This window comes from Ambystoma mexicanum, chromosome 6q, assembly GCF_040938575.1.
Source record: "Ambystoma mexicanum isolate Mex_15411 chromosome 6q, UKY_AmexF1_1, whole genome shotgun sequence".
NCBI classification, from domain to species: domain Eukaryota; kingdom Metazoa; phylum Chordata; class Amphibia; order Caudata; family Ambystomatidae; genus Ambystoma; species Ambystoma mexicanum.
Window position 1 is genome coordinate 1,378,505,966 of NC_090937.1, and position 23,873 is coordinate 1,378,529,838.

General features: G+C 46.2%; 1 protein-coding gene across 1 annotated transcript in view; it reads left to right on the plus strand.

Annotated features, from left to right (window-relative positions):
- Positions 1 to 23,873, plus strand: part of SH3TC1 (SH3 domain and tetratricopeptide repeats 1) — a 493,452-nt gene that overhangs the window by 89,978 nt on the left and 379,601 nt on the right. Inside the window, exon 3 of the mRNA XM_069632025.1 lies at positions 13,364 to 13,438. Within this exon, the coding sequence (XP_069488126.1) occupies positions 13,364 to 13,438 (75 nt within the window). The remainder of the gene's footprint in view (positions 1 to 13,363; positions 13,439 to 23,873) is intronic.

A 23,873-nucleotide genomic window follows, 5' to 3' on the forward strand; every position in this document is an offset into this window, starting at 1 on the left:
AAGTGTTGTTGCCTCTGCTAGTGGTGCCTGGATGCAGAGCAGCCAAACGCAGGGTAACCCAGAAGTTGTACAAAGTATGCGCTGTGATGTCAAAGCGCAATGCGCGATCATAGTGTAAGTTTGCTCAGTAATGCTAACAAAAACAATAAAGCTAACCTGCACGTTTAACAGACACCGCTGCATTGAACAATTCACAGCGTGTATCTGCGCGAGGATGTAACAAGCTAATTGCAGATGTAAAAACAAAGTTAGCTGCTGGATGACTACTCTAAGATTCTAAGAATGCACAGCGAATCAGCGTGTTGTCAGAGTGATGACACGCAAGCCTTATGTTCTCATCTCCTCAGACATCCCCCTCTCTTATCCTCTCACCACTCCTCTCTCTTGGACTGACCACTTTCTGCTCTCCTCCCACTTGAAGCTATCTGTCCCCCAGGTGAACCCGACCAAAGAAGTGCCACCTACCTTCTCGGTCATCCGGCCCATGAAGTGTGTGTAAGTGGAGGAATTTGCTGCTACCTTCTCTCCTCCTCCTACGCCTTCTGCTGACTCACATTCTGACACAGCCCTCTCCATCCTACACCTTTCTATCTCTAACACTCTGGATGTCCTTGTCCCTGTCACCTACAAGTGCAATTCTTGCTATGACTCTGCCCTTGCCACCATGAAACGCAAGTGTAGGGTGGCTGAGTGGAAGTGAGGGGCATCGGGCGCATCATCTGACAAATTGGCCGGCTGCCAGTCTCTGTCATGTCAAAGAAGAGAGCCCACATCCAAACGCACGTCTCTGCAGCGTCTAACAACATGGACCCGCTGCATGGCTCTGGTTTCTTACTTCACCACTAAAACTCTGAATATCCTGTCCTCTCTCTCCTCTTCCTCTCCCTCTTTCTCTTCAATCATACCTGATGATGTTTCTAGACAAATATGATCAGAATGAAAGTGTCGTTCAAGCAGGTGCTCCTCTGCTCCTCCAGAACCATCAAGGACCACATTGTCACCCTCGCTGCAGCCTTGGCCGATTTCTGCAATCACTCTTTTGCCACTGGAACTTCCCTTCCCACTAAAGCACTGCCTTGTGCACCCCATCCTGAAAAAACCTTCCGCTGACGCTACCTGTCCGGCAAACTATCACCTGATCTTTATCACTCCTTTCCTGGGCAAACTCCTGGAAAAGCTGGCCATCTCCCAGCTTACTCTCCACACTGAATCTGTTGGCTGTCTCCACGGCCATCAGTCTGGCTTCAGAGCAGCCAGAAGCACAGAAACTGCTCTCCTGAACACCCGTTAAGATCTACTCACTAGTCTCGACTCTAGCCTTCCTTCTGTTCTCATCCTCCTTCATATTTCCTCTGCTTTCGACACGGTCAATCCTGCCATCCTGATCAATCGTCTTCGTGAGAACCTGGGCATCACAGATCAGGCCCTGGCTTGGTTGGCCTCTTTCCTCCTGCACCTACCCTCCCAGGTCCAACTTGGGTCCTTTCTCTCAACCACATCTCTCTCCTCATGTGGGGTTCCACAGGGCTTTAACATCTTATCCTGGCTTTTCAATGTCTACTTGGCCCCTTTGGCCCACATCATCTCTACCTTCTCCTATAACTTTCAGTGTTATACGGATGACACTCCCCTCTCCTCTAGGCTCCCCTCAGTCTCCTCGCCTCTCTTGCTCATTCCTGATAGTCTATCTGCGATTCAGGAGTAGTGCACCTCCAATGACCTCTGCCTTAATGTCTCTAAGACTGAGATCCTTCTCATTGGGACCCCTGCTTCCCCTTTCCCTCGTTCACTCTGGCCAACCTCCTTGGGCCCTCTTCCTGCGCCTAGCTGTGAGGCAAAGATCCTTGGCGTCATCTTCAACTTCAATCTCTCCTTCTCTCCTCACATCACAGACCTCGCTAAGAAGTTCCACTACCAGCTTCATCTCCTCAGAGGTGTTCTTCCTTTCCACACTTTCCCCCAGAAGCTCACTGTCTCCAGAGCCCTGGTTCTCTCCAGGCTGGACTACTGCAAAAGCCTCTTTCTCAATCTGCCTTCCTATCAGCCTTCTGCAACTAATCCAGAACAGGACTGCAAGGCTTGTCCTTAGCCTCAAGCCCAGGGATAGTATCTCTCCAGCCCTGAAATCTCTCTACTGGCTCCTGATGGCTGCAAGGATCAAGTTGAAGACCCTCTGCATCGCCCACAAGGCTCTCTGGGGATGGGGCCGACACTACATCCAACTATCTCTCCCTAGACACCTTCCTTCTTAAGCCCTTGAGTAGCCTCCTCTAACTGTCTGAGGGTCAGGCGCTTCTCCAGGCGGAGAGTGTGTGGTAGATCTCTCTCCTGTGCAGGTGCTTCCCTCTGGAATGGCCTCCCTTCCCCTCTTAAACTTCAGCCAGCCCACTTGAGATTTCGGAAGCAGCTCAAGAACTTGGCTACCCTCAGAATCTCAATGGCACCAGGCTCCTCCACGTCCAGTAGCTCCTGCACTTCCTCCGGGCTTACTGCGCACATGGAGCTGTATCTGAAACGATACAGTCCCCTGCCTCCTTGCACTTACCCAGAGCTGCGCTGCCCTGGCTGCACTTACTTAGAGCAATGCATCCCTGATTACACTTCCCCCTTCCCTCCCCCTGTGCTTGCCTGATCTGAATGACACAAGGCCTAGTAAGATCGTTTGTTTGTCCTCCACCTGTCTTCCCTACCTTGTCTTGTCATGCCTAGAAACACTTGATGCAGTATTCATCCTCTTTTGAGAATGAATGTTTATTAACGCCTGAATATTTAAGGGCATATTGTCTCCTTAGGACCTCACCTCCCAGACTTATCCGAAGTACCAAGAGTAAACCTCTTCTTTGTAAACATGAAGAAGACATATATCAGAGTCAAGGTGTTAAGGTTAGTACCTTCAATAGTGGTGACCTTCCCAAATGTTCAAGTAGTAAACCTAAAAGAGAACCTATAATTCCCTCATTAATGAAACTAGGAACATTGAGCACTTCAAGTCCCATAATTCTCCTAGTACTGAGTCAAGGAAGAGGGGCACAGAGTCACTAGACCACAGTGAGTGGTCTAGTTGTTCCAATGACTCATACCTGAGCGGGACCTTTAAATATTCCAAGGCCTTTCAGGTGCAGGTCAAGAGAATGCTGTGGCAGCAGGAATTTTAGAAGAAGCAAGAAGAATTAGAAGCTGTCGCAGCTGTGTTGCCAAAAGCAGGATGCCGTACTAAGGGTTTGTCAGAGGTCGTAGTCCACTGTAGATGCAGAGGGCATGCAGTGGGAATCAGTGGTGAGCCCCGCTGTCCCGAAGGAGTGGCGCACTCTCCATGTCCGACTACTGTGAAGGCATCATGAAGCACAATTTCTTGGCACTCTAAACTAAACCAGTTTTTGCACAATTGCACCTATTGCACTTTAGACTGTGATATGTGGCATCTGTTGTGTTTTTAAGAATGTTTTAGAGGTTTTGTAATAAAAAGATGTATTTTACTTAACAAGAGAGAAGGTCTTGAATATGGTTTGAATATGCTTTTGTTCTGAACCATGCCAGAGCATATAGATGAGTAAGTTATTCAACTGCTCACAAAGGCATTTAGAGGCAACTAAGCAATAAAAAGTGGAGGATGGGGTAGCTGGTGGTTCTATGTATTTTTGTTTGATGTACCTATCCCTGCTATACCACTAGCCCCCGGGCAACAACAAATTGGGTATCGACCTGTTGTAAACATTGGCATCATGAAGCAAGACACAGACAACAGATTTGCTTGTCTAAAAAAAAGTATTTTTATTTTAAATGTGGGGATGGAGTAAGGCCTTACTTGCCCTATTCTAAGGTGGGATTTCCCTACCTGAAGAAACTAAGGATCATCTGTGTCTGTAACTTCAACTTAAAAGTCTGTCTGTGTTCAAAACCTATACATACCCTCAGAACTAAAGATATACAATGTATAGGGATGTCGGCACCAAAAGCAACAGTGTTCAAAATAAAGTTCAGAGCTCTTCCAGCTATGGTTTGTTTCAACTTCCCCTTCCCCAAGTTCAAATAGTGCCACACAAAGGCTCATGATTCCCTTCCTCAAGTGCAACGCAATTCCAGTGTCTTGACTTTCAATGATATTTCCAGTTAACTTTATAATCCTTGAGACTTTGTAACAGTTCATACAGATGCTTTCTTTTACTTCAACACGTATACCACACAGCTTTTATCTCTTAGCTTCTCTTAGTTCTTTCCCAAGTCGGGATACTCGGTTTAGGTGCAATTGTCAGACCACACGGTCCACCCATTACAGGTCACGCAACCGATAACCCTTGGCACTTTGTGATGCTCTTGGTTTTCCGTGACCATCACATGTTTTCCACCTTGCACCTGTGTCATTATCAAACATATGCTGTGGTTTCTCCTTGGCATTCCTTTGGCTTTGCCACAACTTGCATTCATTTTATTCTGTGGTGTATATCCTCGTCAACCACCTTGCTTTCAGATTGTCCATTCAAGTTCAGCAATTTGTCTTTCACACTTTTTTTTCACTTAATTCATAAGTATTCCTTATGGACTTTCACTTTGTTCATCAATGTTTCTTAATGGTTTTTCACACAATAGCACATTGTCCGCTTTCCATTTGTGCTGTAATTTCACAGTATTTCATATCTTCAGTGTTCTCTCATTTGGGTTCAAAACCCCATTTGTATAGGTTCCTGTTCAATCGTTATCAGAAAATGTCCAGTTCCTGCCCATGGTGCTCCTCGGTATAAGTATTCCTTGTCTCACCCTCACTGGGGCCTGTTTGCTCCTCCGGGCATCTTCCTTCTGTTCTCCGGCTTCACTCCCGGATACATGTCGGGAGCTTCAGTGGCCAATGGCTCTTTGGAGTCTTCTGTGTTCCCAGCTTCAGCTGGGAACAAGCGGAATAGGAGACTGCAGGGGCTCCAACCTCCTCACAGCCTGTTAGGGTCATAGTGCCTCTCTCAACCCCCTGCAATGCACAGCGTCCTCTCCACCAGTCCCTCTCCAGCCTGCTTCTCGATTCACAGCTGCGTCCTTCTAATCCAGCAGGTTCACCTTTCAATGCTGCTGGGATCTCCTTTTAAGCACCTGTGGCCTTTCAAGGGGTTGCAGGTGCGAGTCCTTTGCCTGACCACACTTTTACCAATTAACTGGACATGCCTGACCCTTCATAGTCAACTTCCTCGTCTCAGTACCATTGTGGTGAAATTGACTAGAAGTTTACATCGCTCCTAGTTGCCTCTTTCTCATCCCAGTCTTAACGGTGTGTGTGTGTGTGTGTATATAACAATACCCTATGAAGTCAGGGGGAGAGTAGGACTCATTCTGATATGAGAAAGGGGATACCGTGTCTCACCCAAATACATCCTCCTCCCACTCCCTGAGGTCCTTCCACCCAGGCGATCCTTACTCGCATATCCACCCCCAGGGTCAGGTTCCAAAAGCGATGGACTTTCCATGGCCACCTGAGAGGAAGATCCAAGGGACGTAGATGGGAGGATGCCCTCAGCTGCCTCACACTATGTTCTCCAGTGCAAATATTGCCCTGTAGCACGTGTGGGGTCGTGGGAGCTCAAGCAAGAGTCAGTATATGAAGTGCGAGGCAGACAGTGACTGTCCACAGCGAGAGAAGTGCCAACAAGCAGCAAACCATAATAAGCCGGTCCGGAGGAGAGGACACGAGAAACCAGTGAGTTGTCCTGAACTATATGACCCAGAGGCACTCCATCGTAGACCGCCTCAAAAGAAAGCAGTTTTTGAATGCCGAACATTTAAAAGAAAACAGATTGAATGTAATTACCCAAAAGGGAGGCGGCAAAAAGTATATGATAACCCCCATTTCTCACACAAAAAAGGGGGACATTGTTAAAGGAAGTGAATGTGACTTGCCTGAAAAGAGAGATCCAGTAAGAGAACGTTGGAACCAGCATTGCCTAAGCCAAAGAAGGGCAAAATCAAAACAAAGGGGATACAGTTTTCCCACAGGAAGATATTCCGAGAAGAGACATCATTTACTGCATTGCCAAAGCCCAGAGATATCAAGGCAGATTGAAGGTTGCAGTCATGAGAGGTGTGAATCACATTGCGAACAGCTAATAGGTTGTGGGGAAGGAGATAAGAGACAGCAGGAGAAATGCCCTCCTTGTGAAAGGGACCAACGGGGAGAGAATTGTAACCTGCATTGTTTGTTCGCAAGTGGGAGGCTATCTTAAACAAATGCTCTTTAGATCTGATTTTACTGACCATCCAAGAACTTTCAAAGAATTTGACCTCTCTGAATACGGAGATCCAAGATATTGAAAAATAACTAGTTGGCTCATTAGGTAAAGAGGAGTACAATATCATTCTGGCAGACATCAACACCAAACTTGAGGATTACAAAACCGAGATGGAACAGAAAAAAATAAAAAAATTCAAACGAGACACATGAATAAATCAATGAAGAAGTCTATACGTGGATGGAAAAGTATGGACCAGTAGTACCCAAAAAGCTTTATAAATATCCATCAGACAACACCTCCAGCTCCGACTCTGAGGTACAGAGGGATTCAGAAACCCCCACAGAACAAACGGCAGAGGGTTCTAACAGAACAACCAGTCCTTCTACACAAGCACCATCAACTTCGGCTTTTTTAGGCGCCGCCCAAAAGAACCCACAGGGGGAGGAGGCAATCTAAGGAACAAAGCTCAAACACGAATACAGCTAAGGAAAACTTAGTTATCAACATCTCCGACAGGATACTTAGTAAGCCAGAAGAGAACACATTACAGAAGGGACTTAATTACGTACCTACCTATGGCACGACATTATTCGAAACCAAGATCGAACTTTACAAATGTGTCCGAAAGTTTAAACTAAAGATCTTTTTTGAAGAATTAGAAACCCAAGAGAATCCATCACAGTCCAGATTTGCAAGAATTCAGAGCAACGAGTGGATTCAAACGGCTCATTACAGTACCGTCTATTGACATTTTTCAGAAACTGGTCACTCGGGATCTTGAACGTATCAGCTACAAAACTCCTCCACACAAGAATTTCAAACCTCATGAGATGAAACTCATTAAGGAACTCTACGGTGATAAGAACACAACAATACGCCCCACAGACAAAGGGGGCACTTTGGTTATCTTGAACACAGCTGACTACAACTCAGAGTGCATGAGACAACTACAAGACCGAACTACATATTCCACCTTGGAGCACGACCCGACCATTTCAATAAAACAGAACCTGGAAACACTACTGGACAAAGCCTTGGAATTAGATTGGATCAACGAACACACATACACATTTTGGAACAATAACTACCCCAGAATCCCGAACTTTTATACATTACCCAAAATCCATAAAGATCTGAACAAACCACCTGGAAAACCCATAGTCGCAGGCAGGGATAGAATCAACCAGCCACTAGGCGTCTACTTCGATTTTATTCCTACAACCTCTGATACTGAAAACCCCGATTTACATTCTCGACACTACCCATTTTCTACAGAAACTCAACTCCACAACTTTCCAACAAAGCCACCTTATGTTTACCATTGACGTCAAGAGCTTATATACTTCCATACCGCATGACCTGGGAATCGAATCGGTCGAATGGTTATTATTGCAAACACCCGATATCCGAGCACAGAAAGAATTTATATTGACCCTTCTTCAATTCATCGCTGAGAACTCATACTTTCAATACCGTAATCAATTTTTTCTACAGACCTCTGGTACATCAATGGGTGCCCTTTGGCACCCTCATACGCCAATTGCTTCATGTACAAATTTCGAGACGGATCATGTACTCAGCAAACATGAATGGAACAAAGACATTCATCTCTGGACATGATTCATTGATGACATTTTTGGAGTTTGGAGAGGTACTCCGATATTTGATGCCTTTTTCGAGTACCTTAATAGCATTGACAGGCGCATTCAGTTTACTAGAGAAACATCATGCGACAAGATTACTTTCCTTGATGTCAAGATTGAGAAGAAGGAAACAGGTTACAGGATGACCCTATTTCGGAAAGCCACCGACCGCAACAACTTACTGCACCGCTTGAACTTTCATCAACCTAGCCTACTCAAGAATCTCCCATACAGCCAACTTTTACGTGTTAAGAAGATTGTCAGCGACCCGGAAGACTGCATAGCACAACAAAAGAGAGGAACTGGATTCAGCAGTCCAAAAGGTTAACGCTTTAGATCACAACACTCTGTTGTCCACTCTAAAGAAAACCTAGAGAGAGCTCAAATCACCTGTATATGTATCCAAATTTTCCGTGCAGAGTAACAAAATCAAAAAAACTATTAAGAAACACTGGAGCATCTTCAAGAACATAAGGGTACAAAACCTGTTCAGTGAACTTCCAGTGTTCGCTTACCAAAGAAGTAGAAATCTCAGGGATGAATTAGTGCACACAAGACCACCATTGAAAGAACCCATCACTCAATGCACTGGAACATATCCCTGTCTCCACTGCACGAACTGCAACTTGGTAATTAAAAGCAATGTCATTCACCATCCACGCACAGGCAAGCAGATTTTCCTCAAAACATTTGGCACCTGCGACAGTGCCTACATCGTTTATGGCATCAAATGCCCATGTGGGGAAGTATTATGTGGGCCAGACCAGCCAAAACACGGTGGAACAAACATCGGTCCTGCATCCGCAATGCTAACCCCCAACTCTGCTGTGGCCTGCCATTGGGTCACTAATCGTCACAACTTAACACAAATAAGATTCCTGATCCTTGAGACTCTGACAAAAAACAACCCACATGAAGATTTGGGTTTGGGACTGAACCGCAGGGAAACCTTTTGGATCGACAAACTCGGCAGCCTTACGTTGAATGGTCTTAACGAGGAAATTAATTACCATTGCTTCATTTGAAATGTGATGTATTTCCTGTTTGAATAGATTTTTTAGCCTAACACTGTTTATACTCATGCAACATCCGTGGTCCACTGTTTCCTAAACATGTATGATGTTTTGAGCATTCTATTTTCATTTTATTTTATTTCAATTTGTACATTAGTTTTGCGTGAGTCTCTATACTCACTTGCTGTTTTGTTGACTTATTTGAACGTCAGTACTACTGTGTACGTTTGAACATCCTACTTTACCTCCTTTTATTTACCCCCTTGTAGTGTGTTTATTATTTGCACTTATTTCTCATGTATTATCCGTCTTCTGCAGCCTTGTCGCACCTCCCGGACAACCCGTCTGGGACCCAAGGTGCCGCCTCCTAGCGTCACCTCCCGCGACAATGTTGCCCCAGTTTATTTGCATTACTCTGAATCCATCAGGGAGTCGCCCTCATATTTACTGGCTCCCCCTTTTCGTTTAATCCTTGTTGCTATCCTGTTCAATTTCAAGTACTCCTGATTACACAGGATTTCTTCTATTTCTATTTTCTATTTTTCTCTGTGTTGCTTCATGTGAATTAATGGTAATATTTTACGATGCCCCAAAATTGATTTACCCCCTTGTAGTGTGTTTGTCATTTGCACTTATTTCTCATGTATTATCCGTCTTCTGCAGCCTTGTCGCACCTCCCGGACAACCCGTCTGGGACCCAAGGTGCCGCCTCCTGGCGTCACCTCCCGCGACAATGTTGCCCCAATTTATTAGCATTACTCTGAATCCATCAGGGAGACGCCCTCATATTTACTGGCTCCCCCTTTTCGTTTAATCCTTGTTGCTATCCTGTTCAATTTCAAGTACTCCTGATTACACAGGATTCCTTCTATTTCTATTTTCTATTTTTCTCCGTGTTGCTTCATGTGAATTAATGGTAATATTTTACGATGCCCCAAAATTGATTTGATTTCTATTTCACAACCCGTTACTCTCACAATCAGTGGTTGTATTATCCCATCGCCCCGCGTCTGTAGGAACATGAGGTGATCACGTGGTACTTAAGAGTACCGTTGCCGTAGCAACGTTTCAACGCGGCTACTCTGCAGACAGAGGCTTCGCTCGGCTGCGCTCGCAAGAGCCGCAACCACCCGAGCAGTTCAAGGAATGTCCTTTACCCACTTAGGATCTCTGTGAATTACACCGCACATAGAGTCTTAAAAACTAGGGCTTTATTATTGCAGAGGAACTGCATTTAGCTGCAGAGGAACAACGCGCAATCACATGAACGCCATTAATGGCCACCAGCACTTAAGCAACATCGTTTGCTTCCATTTGACACCTGCCACACTACACAGGTAAAGGTCTCCACCTCTTGCCATGAACTTTGAGCAATATACTTTTACTAGCACTACATATTTATTTTCTCTCATTCCTCTTTTTCTCCCCTATACTCTTTGGTACTCCTCCCATTATTGGAACTTCGACCGGATGGTATGTTTTTTTTCCCTTTTTTGCTATTTACATACATTATTATGATATGTCATTTGTGAAATCCATATTTTGTTATGCATTTGATTGTTTTAACAACAGACTAGCCCTGATGAAGGAAATAGTTTTCCGAAATGTATGGCATAATAAGTCTGTTTCACTTATGAGTTGTGGCAGCTGCTTCCTCACTAAGAAATTATTAGTGACTGTTTTACTTTGAGATTGTTTTTGATAAATTACCATTTGTGAAACACAACAGCGACTCATTTATTGGAAGACTTTTATTTTTTTTAAACACTTTATTAACATTTTACATAACACCCCAAAGTTCCAGTATCCCTCCTCCCCTCTCCCCCCCTTCTCCCCTAACACAGTCAAACTTTAATATTGACAACTCCCCAACCCTTCCCTCCCCTTCCCCTTTCCAGAGTCCGGTCCCATCCAACAGGCTCCATTCTCTCCAACAGGCGTCATCAAAGCTTCGTACTTTTCTCTAAACCCTACAGGGATGAGTGAAGCTACCATCAGTTCCCCAAGTCATATCTTCCACCTCCCTCTTTCCCCCTCTCCCCTCCATGCTCACCCCCACTGGTTCACGGAGGCCATAAATCATTGTCCCTCGACAAGTCACTTAGCAGCTGAGTCCAAGAGATTATTATCCCCTCTCCCTCCGTCTCACAGTCCATACCCTGCAGGACCGTTAGTTCCGCCACCCCCCACCTCCGCACGTCTTTCCGCCATTGACCATTCGACGGACCTTGCAGGCAATTCCACGCTATCGCCATTCAGCGTTTGGCCAACACAAGTAAAAATCAGCCCATCCATTTATTGGAAGACTTGAATCAAATTCCGTTAACATAATTCAATTCTTTTGAACTTGGATTAACTTTACAACCCAGGTTGGATCAAACGGAGAGCGGCCGTGTGACTTGGTATTTTTACCCGGTCTTTTGCTGCACATGTATTCAGGGTGTCTCTAGACTTTTCAGAGCCAGCTCCCGCACAACATTTTTTGAACCACATATAACTACAGAAACTTTGTATGATTTAATTTCAACTTATTCCTACTAAGTGGTTCCCATTCATTTTTCTTTTTGTTCTTTTCTTTTTGTTCTAAAATAAGTTACAAACCAATGGTGTTACAATTCCAAAGAGTTATTCCAGAAATTGTTGTTGAGTTAACTTTCACCATTGAGGAGTCAAGTGTGGAAAGTTGGGAACAATCTTTGCCACCGAGTACGAATAGTAGTAGTAGAAGTAGTAGGAGTTTTTGTCCGGGCAGGTGAGTATACCAGGAAAGGGACAAATAGTGGTTAGTCCTGGCAGGCGAGTGGACCAGGAAGAAGAGAAGTTGAATTACTTTAAATGTGGTAGAAAGTTGTGCGTGATTATCCTGGAAAAGAATTGGTAATTCCACTTCTGTGTTTTTCGATGAACTATTGTGTAACCATCCTGACTGAAGTAGGATTATGGTGGAAAGAATTGGTAATTCCACTTCTGTTTTTGATGAACTGTTGTGTAACCATCCTGTCTGAAGTAGAACTCCTGCATAAACGTTTTCAAATGAGTGTATGAAGAAAAGACTTTGTGAACTGTGAAGTGGATGCGTTAGCAATTGTTCTAAGAAAGAGAAACCTTTTGACCTGGGAAGTTACTTTTCCAAGTGAAGGATACATTGGAGACAAAGAACTGTGTATTCCACCTGTAGTAGAACGGGACGAAAGAAAAGAACTTTCATGAAATTAACTTTGGTTTAAATATTCTGAATTGGTCCAGGAGAAGGGGACCCACCTCTGATCATAAGAGTTTCTGTTTTCCTTACATTTGAATATATGTTGAGTTACAAAGTTGAAACTGCCAAATGATTCCCGTATGGTTTTGTTTTATATTTAATAGTGTGAGTAATTGTGTGAGGGACAGACATTTTGGACACTAGGTCATTTTTCAATAGTCTGGGTTTTGTTAGGTATGGTTAAGATAGGCGCTTGTCTTACCTCATAATATTTCAATAAATGGCTATTTGTCAGAAAACGTCATCTATGTGTTCGTCTCCCATATCTGACTCATCACATAGGGCACCTGACCAAATAGTCTTCTGCATGAGTCAAAAGGGCTGGCCAGTGGGCAGGCCCAAGGCATGCTGGATTTTCGCTTTGCGGCAGCAACAGGAAACGCACCAACAGTTCTCCCGGTTCCTGCATCTTTATAAGATAAAGGGCCTCATTACGACCCTGGCTGCCGCCGGTAATGATTTTTTACCGGGTCCAAGAAAAAGGCAATAACTGGGTTATGCCGACCTTGGTGGACCCGGTAATTGCCCTTTTCTTGGACCCGGTAAAAATCAATCCCCATTCCCAATTGAGCCCGATAGGGCTCAATGGGAATGGGGAGGATGCTAACAACGGGTCCGTTAATGACGGGCCCGTTGTTAGCATCCTGGCCTGCTAGCGGGTCCCGCTTTTCACGTCTGGTCAGACCAGACGTGAGAAGCGGGAGACGCTAGCAGGCGTCGTAATAGGGCATCCCGTAATGAACGGTGCCGGTCCCGTACCGGCACTGTTCGTTACGGGACCGCTAGGGTCCTAATGAGGCCCAAAGAATGGCCTGTGCAAGGATTGATGCCACATCTGGCAAAGTTCATTTTTAGTGACCCCCCCCTCCTAGTAATTGGCAATAGTTGATTTTCGTGGTAAATATAACAGATCTGTTGCTCCAGTTACTGCTGGCGCCCTAGGTGGTTCGGCCAGGACTTACTTATTGAAGACCTGAGAGAAAGACAAATGTCACATATGATTTTCTGTTATTCCTGTTGAAAACTTATATTTTTTCACTCCCTCGTATCCAAATGTTCTTCATTTTGCTAGGGTTTAGAGAAGGGTAGGAGGTGTTTTGCTGTTCGTACAAGGATGAAACAAGCATGTTCAGATAATTTAATTTCAATTTGGCATGCAGGATCTAAAAATATCAGCCACCTTGTCCAGATGTCTATGTTTATAAACTGCAATATGATGAATTTTTTTTTCAGACCCGATTGAGATTACAGACACCATAACAGATAGTTCAGAGACGTGTGTTGAGCCTGCAGAAAGTTTTCCTACTGGTAAGTCAATCTCACAACTAAAGGGATTAATGGTGTCCACGTAACTGGAAAATCTATTCTTTTGTTGGCAATAGTATCTTCGTAGTCATAACTTTACTTTGATGCTGTCAACAGTGTTCCGTGTGGATCGCTGTATCTATGCAGGGATCCATTACATCTAAAATGTGTTTTCATAGAAATAAAAAAAATCTATTTGAATTAACAGACAAAGTTCTTTTACTACGAAATGAAAGAGGTGTTTGGGGCTACCTCTACTGAGAACAAATGTGTCGAATACCCTGTTATATGGAATTTCTTCCACTCTGGAGGGTCTTTTCAATTAGGCGAAATATCTATTTGCATATCAGTCTGGACCCACCCATTAGGGCAGTCCAGCACTGAAATGCTAGGCAATTCTGTTCTGAACAAGAGCACCATCAACAACCCCATCAACGGCCTCCTCTGCGAGCTGAAGCTAAGGCACATTGAGCAGCTGATCAACACCTGGATTACCCGTGGCTACTTAGGGTGAAACCCATAAATTTTACAAAAATAAAGAGGTGTGTGGGAGCCCCTCTGCTGAGAACGAGCATGAGTTTAATACCCTGTTATTTTACTTTGAGGATGCACCAGGAACAGAGACATTGATGGCAAGGTATGCAAAAGTTTTTAAAAAAAGAGTGCACACATTTTTTTTCGATTTCCAAGGAAGGCCCATACTATCCAACACCAAAGTTGCAGTCTGACACCGGATAGGCCCCTGGGAACAACACCAAGAACTGTACAATTCTGGTCTGACCCTCCCTCCTCACAAATACGAAAGTGCTAACAATGACAAAACCATATAAAATGAAGGAGCCGAGCAGGTGGCATAGCACAAAGACGCAGCTGAGAACCTGGGAATTCCTTTTGAATCCAAACTTTCCCTCAAGCAGCAAATCAATTGATCTGTATATCCTTTTCCCCCCTCCCTCCTCCTTCTCTCACCACTCTTGCCATGCACTTTGACTATCTGACAAGTCGTTAGGCCTAGCACGTCAGTTTATTGATTGTATGCTCTTACCCCCCAAACCCCTTCTCTCCTTCCCTCCTATCATGCACTTGCAATAGTAGAAATGCCTCTGTCCTCTGGCCTAGTATGCTAGTTATTTTTGTTAGTTCATTCGGAAACTTCAACGCCTAAGAATGACTACTGTATTCCCTTGTTCCGTTCCCGCCTTGGAAGAGCTTTGAAGCACTACACTTGTGTATAAGCGCTTTACAAATAAACAATAACAAAATAGAACCCATGATCTAAACCCAAGTGTGACTTCGAATTGCATATAATGTATTAGGTAAATGCCACTAAACGGTCAAGCATGTACATTTGAGCAAAAAAGAAGGCAACTCAGTAGAAATTTTTAAATGGTCGGTCAATGAAGCCTCATGGCAACAATGGCCCTCATTACGACCCTTGCGGAAATTGACTGACCGGACCGCAACAGCGTAAATAGCGTTTCCGCCATTGCACGAAGGAGCAAAGTGCGGCTAATTACGACCCATCGGGCACGAGCATTACGCCATGGCGGAATCCGAAAGGCTGCGATGGCGGAAATGACCCCAAAACGGCCCTTACCGCCGCCGTACGCTGCACCAGGTGCAATACCGCCACCCATCTTAGCGGTCACCGTAATGAGCGGGCACCGTAATGAGCGGGCACCGCAAATTACGGGCACCGTAAATATACGGAAACGGAAGTAAAAGCATGTGGCCGGAACGGGAAACAGCACGCCGCACAACTATAAAATCCGAATCCCAACACAACCATTAAAAATCCGACCCTGACACACATCCCAACCCGTTAGCAACCCCAGTTAAAAAAATAAATATGGGAAAGGTAGCCAAGAAAGCGTGTGATCGCAAGCGGCAGGTCCACTTCTCCCGAGAGGAACTGACCGTGCTGACCGAGACCCTGCAGGAAAATGCCGCCGTCGTCTTCTCCAGTCAAATGACCAGGACGGCCCTTGCCAACAAGAAGGCCATATGGGCCCTTGTGGCACAGCGCGTAAGTGCGGTGGGGACAACACCCCGCACGCCACAGCAATGTCGCAAGCGGTGGGACGACCTGCGGATCCGCGTACGCAGCATACTTTCTGCGAACAGGAACATCGCCACAGCTACCGGGGGGGGATCAGAGTCGCCCATCAAGTTGACCCCCTGGGAGGAGATCTGCGCCTCCACCATAGGAATGGAGAGCATAGAGGGAGTCGGAGGGATGGAGAAAGGAGTGCCGACATCCGGAGAATCAGGTAGGTTGGCCAAGAGAAACAATGCGAAATCCACAAACCACGAACATGTGCAGTACCATGTGACCCCATAGTGCAATACATACTTTGCCCTGACAGCGCCCTCTAAAAGTCAGAATGAATAAACAAATTAATCAAGATGCCATAAACAACCCCTACATGTGCAGCATGCACCCCCTAACTGCAGGCAGCCAAATGAATGCATCCTCAATCCACACGAAAATGAGACCACCTCCAAGGCCCAGTCCCATATCAGCCTCATGTACCACCCCAATGCATTTGATACGTTGCCATTCCAAATCCGACAGACCCATAACTAACGCTCGCCCCTCTTTACTCCACCACAGGGTCCGATACCAACGACGAGCTGCAGGACACCCCTACCAGCACGCCTGCAAAGAGGGCCAGGACCAACGTCCCAAGAGCCTCCACCTCAGGTGCAAGGATCAAGACACGGCAGCAGCAGGAATCAAGTGCCAGCACACTGGAGGGGACTGCAACAGGCACCCCAGCAGCCAGCAAGTCCACAACCCCAGCACCACAGGTCCCCCCAAAGAACGTATCTGATGGCACTGCCTCTGGTGGTAGCAGCACCATAGGTGACACAGCTGTCATGCCAGCATGCTCCGACACGGAAAACAGTGCTGGCGACGTAGGTACCATCCATGACCTTTCCCAATCCCCCTGCATGTCCCATCCCCTACACCATGACGAAACCACGCAGGGGCACCCAGAAGACGACGACTGGCCAACCCCCACAAGTCCTGTGCCAAGGCAACATGTGTTGAGCAGCCCCCCTGTCACACCACCGCAAATGTCCATGGCCCAGCAGAGGCAACAGTCCCTCGACCTGCTGATCGAGCAACAGCAGGAAGTGTCCACGCTACTCAAGGACCATGCGAATGAATGCGGGGGTTCCAGGGCAGCCATGGAAACATCCACCGAGACACTCAGGGCACAAATAGAGAAAAGTAGTGAGAGCCTCAGGGGAGAAATGGAGAGAAGCACCGAGAGCCTGAGAGCACAAATGGAGAGAAGCACCGAGAGCCTGAGAGCACAAATGGAGAAAAGCACCGAGAGCCTGAGGGGGGAACTGAATGCGACGTCCAAAGACGTTTGTGCTGAACTTGCTGCTGTGCGCCGTGTGCTCTCGGAGCTCTCACAAACCCTCAGAGACATGCATGGACGCGAGCAGGCAGAGACGTCATCCGTGGCAAGTTCCGTCCAGGGCAGCCCCCAACGCAGATCTGGCAGGAACCTGCGCTCCACGGGCAGGGGTGCCCCTGATACCCGTAGAGGGGGCTTGCAATAGCGTCTACCCACGGGCAGCATGCATATTTGGACACTGGTGTTGGGGGGGGAGGAAGTAGGGTGGAGGGGGTGTGTTGGGCTTCACTGGGTGGCGGGTCCATAGGGTGTATGAATCAAATCACATTAACAATACAGCACTTCATTATCATCCAATGACATGTGTGGACATTGATATTTGCGTACGAGGCCTTCATAGGCGTACAGTCCACTATGTGCCTGTACTACACACACACAGTGCCACAGGTCCCCTTTCCGTGTAATAGGCACCATGCGTGGTTGCTAGAAGCATGCATCTATGATGCTCTGTCGGATTGCACGTGCATCCTGTGCCTCATGGACTCCTTGGGGTGCCTCCACATCCCCACCCTCATCATCATCATCTTCAGGTGCATGCAGTACAGCGTCAGGGGGCATGGGCACATTCCTACGTATGCACATGTTGTGCAGCATGACACATGCCATGACCATCTTAGAAACCCTCTCATGGCTGTACATGAGTGCCCCGCCAGACCTGCTGAGGCTGCGGAAACGAGCCTTCAGTAGGCCGAATGCCTGTTCAATGACCACACGGCTACGTGAGTGGGCATGGTTGTAGTCCTCCTCATGCTGGTTCTGTGGGTTCCGGATTGGTGTAAGGAGCCATCTCTTCAGTGGATACCCGGCATCACCTGTATGGGACGAATAAAGGGTGTCAGTGGAATGATAGTGCTAAGTAGCCCCCCCCCCCTCCTGCAAGGTCATTGACGCATCAAATGGGCCACGATGTCATGCATGGAATGAGACTCACCGAGTAGCCAGGATCTGTGCCCTGCGTGTCGCTCCATGTAGCGTGGTATTCTTGTGTTCCTCAGGACCATAGAATCATGGGTAGATCCTGGAAATCTGGCACAACAATGCGTAAAGATCTTGTTGGAGTCACACACCATTTGCACATTGATTGAATGAAATTGTTTCCGGTTGCGGTACTGGACCTCCATGGCATGTGGGACAACCAATTCAACATGGGTGCAGTCGATGGCACCAATGCAACCCGGGATGCCGCCAAGTGCATGGAATCCCACCTTTGCGTTGGTAATCTCCTGGTACGTGCGTGGTAGTGTGATGTGGTCGTCGGCGTGCTTCAGGAGGGCATCGTGCACTTGGGAGAGTGTCCGTGAGAACAGTGGCTGTGAAATGCCATGCAACTGTCCCACTGTGTGCTGGTAGGTGCCTGTGGCCAGGAAGTGGAGTACAGACACCACCTTCAGTAGGGGTGGGATGGCGGTTGGGCTATCTATCATGCTCACGAGGTCAGCATGTGTCATGTCCACAATGGCGATTATGGTGTCCCGGTCCAAACGGTAGAGGGTGTGGATCTGCTCAGCAGTGAGGTTGAACGGATCAGCTCGGAGGCGTGGGATTGCGGGCCGCCTGCGTGTTGGTAGTGGCAGTGCTTGTGGGCCTTGCTGACCCTGCCTTGCCCTCCTCCTCCTCCTTCTCCTCCGTCTCCCCTGTGCGCCCGGTTGTTGTACCTGTTGTTGTTCGTCGTCTTCTTGTAGTTGTAGCACTTGCAGTGCTATCTGGTGCCCCAGGCCCAACATCGCTAGTCCTGCCGGTAGCATTTTGGAGTGGGAGTGGTTGTGGGAGGGGGACTGGGGTCATGTCCATTGGAATAGCTTCTGTATTGATGCCATCTGTGCCCTGCAGCTCCCATCGGCCCCTCTTGGGATGTGCCTGGCTGCTCAGTCACTCTGCCAACTTGTGTGGTACATGCTTCTGCTGATGGTTGGTTTGTTTACTGGCAAGAGTACAGGGCTGGTGCAATCCCCCTCAGGATGCTGTTTTGGATGTTGCCTTGCGCTGGTGGCAAGCGATGGGGGACTACTGTTGTTTTGTGTCATGTGTTCTTGATTTCCATTTTGATGTCTTGTACCTTCACATGCCTGTGCTGCATCAGTACGGCTATGGTGACATGCCGTACATGGATGCCCACTCACGGGGCGCTTTGAACACCTGCATGCATTTCTACGTTGGCATGCATGGGTGAATTGTAGATTTCACTGGTTGCATGGTGTGAGTACATTGCGCCTGCCAGGAGTTGTGCAATGTGGCCAGGGAGTGGAGTACAGGCACTCAGTGGGCCATTTACGGTTGGTTCACGATGCCGTATTTCTCGCCATGGCGGGATGGTCCATTCCGCCATGCCTGATGGCGTTAGGTACATGTCCGCTAGGGTCGGAATTGGCGTACCGTTGCACCATGGTGGTGTTTGCGGTTTGGCATGGTGCGCGCGCGCGTGCTTAGTGCAGTTAGCGTTGGCGTTCACTACGGTGTCGCTAATGGCTTCGTACTTTGCGGTGACGGGTCATAGTCGCACCGAGCGCTTTTCGATGGCGGTATTGCTTTTCCGCCATCGTTTTCCCCTTTCCGCCAGGGTCGTAATGAGGGCCAATGTGTTGTAAGGGTGCTATAAAGTGTGAAGGAAGGCACAACATTTGTCTGCAATATTCTACTTATCTCCATGAATCTTAATAATTTAGACTGATTTAATATAAAGGGAAAGACCAAGCCATGAGTGGGCATTCTTGGCCCAGGGAATCGATTGGGCATGAAGCTAAAAATTAAGCTTATTTTTTCACTAAAATGGATGTCCTATCTAAATTCCTCTATCTTGTTTTCAGCTCCATGGGAGCCCACTGTAAACAGTCCTGAAGTGCTGAAAAATATTCCATGTATAAGTTGTAAACCAGTGGTCAAAGATGTATTAATGTCTGGGGCAATACCTGACCTGTGAATGCATTTATTGCTTTTGTATTGCCCCCACTGAAACCAAAAGGCTGCAATGAGCAGTGGTTGAAAAGGGGCGGAGTGGGGAAAGTAAAAGGGGTAGGGGCAAGGAAATCAGTAGGGATCCAAATGCACAGGTTTGTTAAGATCAGATGCATTAAAACACTGCCATGCAGCGTGAATTCCAAGCTCTGTGTGTACTCATTATACATTCTGATTATTATTTAAGGCAATGGTCGGGGGACCATTGATTACCAGGGGTTGGCACACTTAAAGAAAATTGCTGTCCTGGTAGACGAGGAAGACTTCAGAATTATTTTTATTTTTGGATCTTAGTCGTGGTGTATTACTTTACAAGGTAGGAGATGTGAGTGTGGCCCGGGTCTCGTAAGGCATTCCCGGTGATGTAGAAAACTCTATGTGGTGATAGGTGGACAGTCAGTAAAGATAAAACTAAGCTCCAGAAATAGGCTCCCATTTATTTACGGCCACAGTTATATGTGCAGCCCTCTTTTGAAGAATCTGCGTGAAATGTCCGAGTTGAAAAGTCCGACCACCAAAAGTCCCCATTTGTTTGCATATATATATATGTGGGCGGAGACCCACCACAGCCTCCCCACCTTACGCCTATACATTTTATATTACCTTTACCCCCCCCCCCCATATATATCTATGCAAACAAATGCGGGTCAGACTTTTGGTGCTCGGACCTTTTATCCTCGGTCATTGTGGCCTATCCCCTTTTGAATGTCTGTCGTTGTTCTAACCTCCTTTGTAAATTGGGGCACGGAGCAGCATGTATATTTTTGTGTCTTTCATGGGTTTTCCCATTGGGCTGCCTTGCGGCATGCAGCGGGTTAGTCTTTTAACATTCTGCTCAGTAACATCACTCCCAGAGTTGGTTTCATTGGTGCATTGAGATTACTGTTGCGTGGCCCTGCGAGAACTTAAGGCTACCTGGAAGGTGGTGTGACATTTCTTAGTGGGATCTGAGGTGAGAAGAAGGCAGAAAGACAAGGTGTTTTGGTTGTAGGGTGCAATGTCAATGTCCCAGGACTAGGATGTTTACATTTCAAAACCCCAGGGGCTTTTCCTCATTTATTTAGGTGCAGGGGAGCCCACTTCATAAAACAAATTCTCATTTATAGCCATATTGCTATGGCTCACAGATACATTGGGTAAGTCCTTCAAGAGGAGAAATGCTGATGCATCCGTCAAGTCACAGCCACTGGTGAGCTTTGATTACTGGAGGTCAGTTTGTTGCTGACTCAAAATCACTATCAAAGCATTGGAATTGGAAGAACGAGGTGTACGTTGATGGGTTTTAGTTAGTAGCAGGGTAGTTTTGCTTGAAGCTAGTCCGTTTTCATGTCATACATGGCTTCGCTGCTGGCATGAAGCTTAGGTAGGGCTGGACGTATCAGGATCAACATTTCTCTTTATGCATATACATTTACCATAAAGATGCCACCCCCAAGAATGCTTCACAGGCATTCAGAGTGAGGTGGATTGAGCCTCTCAAACTGATTATTCATGAGCGTGCCATAGCAGGGCTCCGCCCCAATCTGGAGGAAGGATTACATGTACTCACAAAGAGAATGCCCCATACTTGTTTGGGTGTGTGTGTGAGACTGAATTATATGGTGAAGTCCAGGTTATACTGCTTCTATCATTTTAAGGACTACCCCAGTGTAGGAAAACTTGTATTCTTAGTTTGTAGGTGAAGCTCGGTCTAAAATTAGAGAGTTTGTATTTGCCAGATCTGGACTGCCCTGATCTACGGGAGGGTGAAAGTAGATGCAGAGTGAGCTGATAACTCGTAAACATCACCTATGGTGTTGCAAAAGTGGTGCATGAATTGGATGCAACCCTGATTCCAGCCATGATTGAAGCTTTGCTGCGGAGTGTGTGCTCATTTGCCAGTTCTTCATGAAATATTTACTGAATTGGTGATGATTTTATGAGTGGAGAAGGAATAATATTGGTGTGTGTATCCTTGTACATAGTAGTTGTATTGCTAAATTATAAATCTATTGGTTTCCTGATAGCCAGTGCTAGGCTTTTGCTAAAAAAGAAATAGACATATAATTGATTTCACCATATGTAGTTTAGCCACTTATATGTCAGAAAGTAATATTGGTATGAGTACACTGAGTGGATTCACACATATGTTAAATGCACAAGATATGTGAGGGTCCCGCTGCCTTAAATGTTAGCTGGTGAAGGCACTATACTTTGTATTGCACAATCTTTTATTTTTGAAATCTTTGTTGAAACCATTGTGATTCAGCTCCATGAAAGTATCAGCCAATACAACCTCATATGGGACTGCCCATTGGCTTTAGTCAGCAATACAGACCAGAACACACCCTCCACATGAAGGACAAAGGGGCTCTCTGCCTTCTTGTCCAAATTGAGTCCCCTCGGATAAAACGTGTTGAACGTGGTTTGACAGAAGCTCGAATCCGTTTGAATGGCAAAATTAGGGATCCTTGTTGTTCTAGCTCTTAGGATACTGTGAGACCTACTGTGCGAGGCTCTAGGACAAGGCGAGTCCTTTTCATTCACTGCTCTCCCATTCTACGAAGGTTTGCAAGCAGAGTGGAAGGTATTGGTCCTCAGAAAGTGCACCCCGATGTGCCATCTTAGTGGGAAGGGAGCAGAACTTGCCTCTGCTTTCGAACACTCCTTTCTCACCTCAATGGCTGAGGCCTTTGGAAAGGTCAACACCCCCATAAAAGGTCCAAATTAATTATTATAGAATCCCAGGAATAAATCAGAGAAGGAGTGGAATACCCCTTCTTTAAAAGGAAATCTGCCATAGTGGATTGTAAAAATCAATCCTGCTTTAATGGGTCCAGTCCCAATCCTTGCGAGAAGTGACACTTGCCTCCTGATGTAATGCCTAATATGCCTTGTTCCACAGGAAGTGGAGGGGACAAGAAGGAGAGAAAAGCCCATAGAACAATAAGATGCAGGAATCCTTCCTCAAACCCACTTGTGCTCTCTGACTGGCATAACTATACCCCTTTACTAGCCTGCAGCTTCAAAGGCTCTCTAATGTACAGCCCCCTAGTGTAAAGTAGGCACTTGTTATAGAATTGTCTCTTTGAATCCAGGCTCTTGACACATCGTCAGCTGAGAGATCTTAGGCCTGGTAATGCAAGAGAATCAACTGTGCCATGCATCCTGACCGTTGTCTCATTCACTGCACTGCAGACAAGTAGGTGCCTGAAATCCACATAGACTCCCATGGTATTTCTGAGCTCACAGAGATGCACTGGTATGCTACAAATGAGGCATTGATTCAATTTGTATATGCTCTACCAGCTACCATACCAACAACTATGTATGGCTTATATTTCCAGATGATCCTGCCACCAGGTTGGCAGTTTATCATATTTATCGTGGTTGTGGAACATAGGTGCACATTAAATTGCAGCCTCTGCACTGTAGTGGACTTGCTATCCCAGCAGCTGCTAAACAGGGCATCTGTGGCCTCTGAACCTGCTCTGTTCTACTAGAGGGCAGGAGCTGCTGCTCAGTACTCTGATGCATCAGGGCACAGGAGTACACCATGCTTGTGGCATGGAGTTTTATGAAAGGGGAGGGGGGTCTATTTAGCAGACCATCCTTTCTGAGAGGGCCTGCGTCATTTTATTATTAATACAAATCAGCACATTCCAAGCATTACTCCCTTGCCTGATGTCAACCATTCACACACCTATTCCCATTCTACTGCACAGTCCTGCAAGCATCCATCCTCTAGCACGTCATGCATAAAGGATACAAGAATCAGTTGACTGGGATATAACATTTAACTTCAAGTGTAACAAAAGTAAAGGTTACTTTAGCTTTAAAAGACTTAGGGTGCACCTTTGTGTATCTACAGTGGTGTTCAAAAGCATTTTGAAAAAACAATAATCTTTCCCCCTCTTTACCGTGCAAAGCAGGAGTTACTGACTGCATTTTGAGCATTCTGACTGGTGAAGGGGAGCTACATATTGAACAGAAGGTGCTAGTACAAGAGATGTATTGTACAGCAGTAGCTCAAACAAACTGTTGTATTGACAGACTACCCTTATGACCTGTGA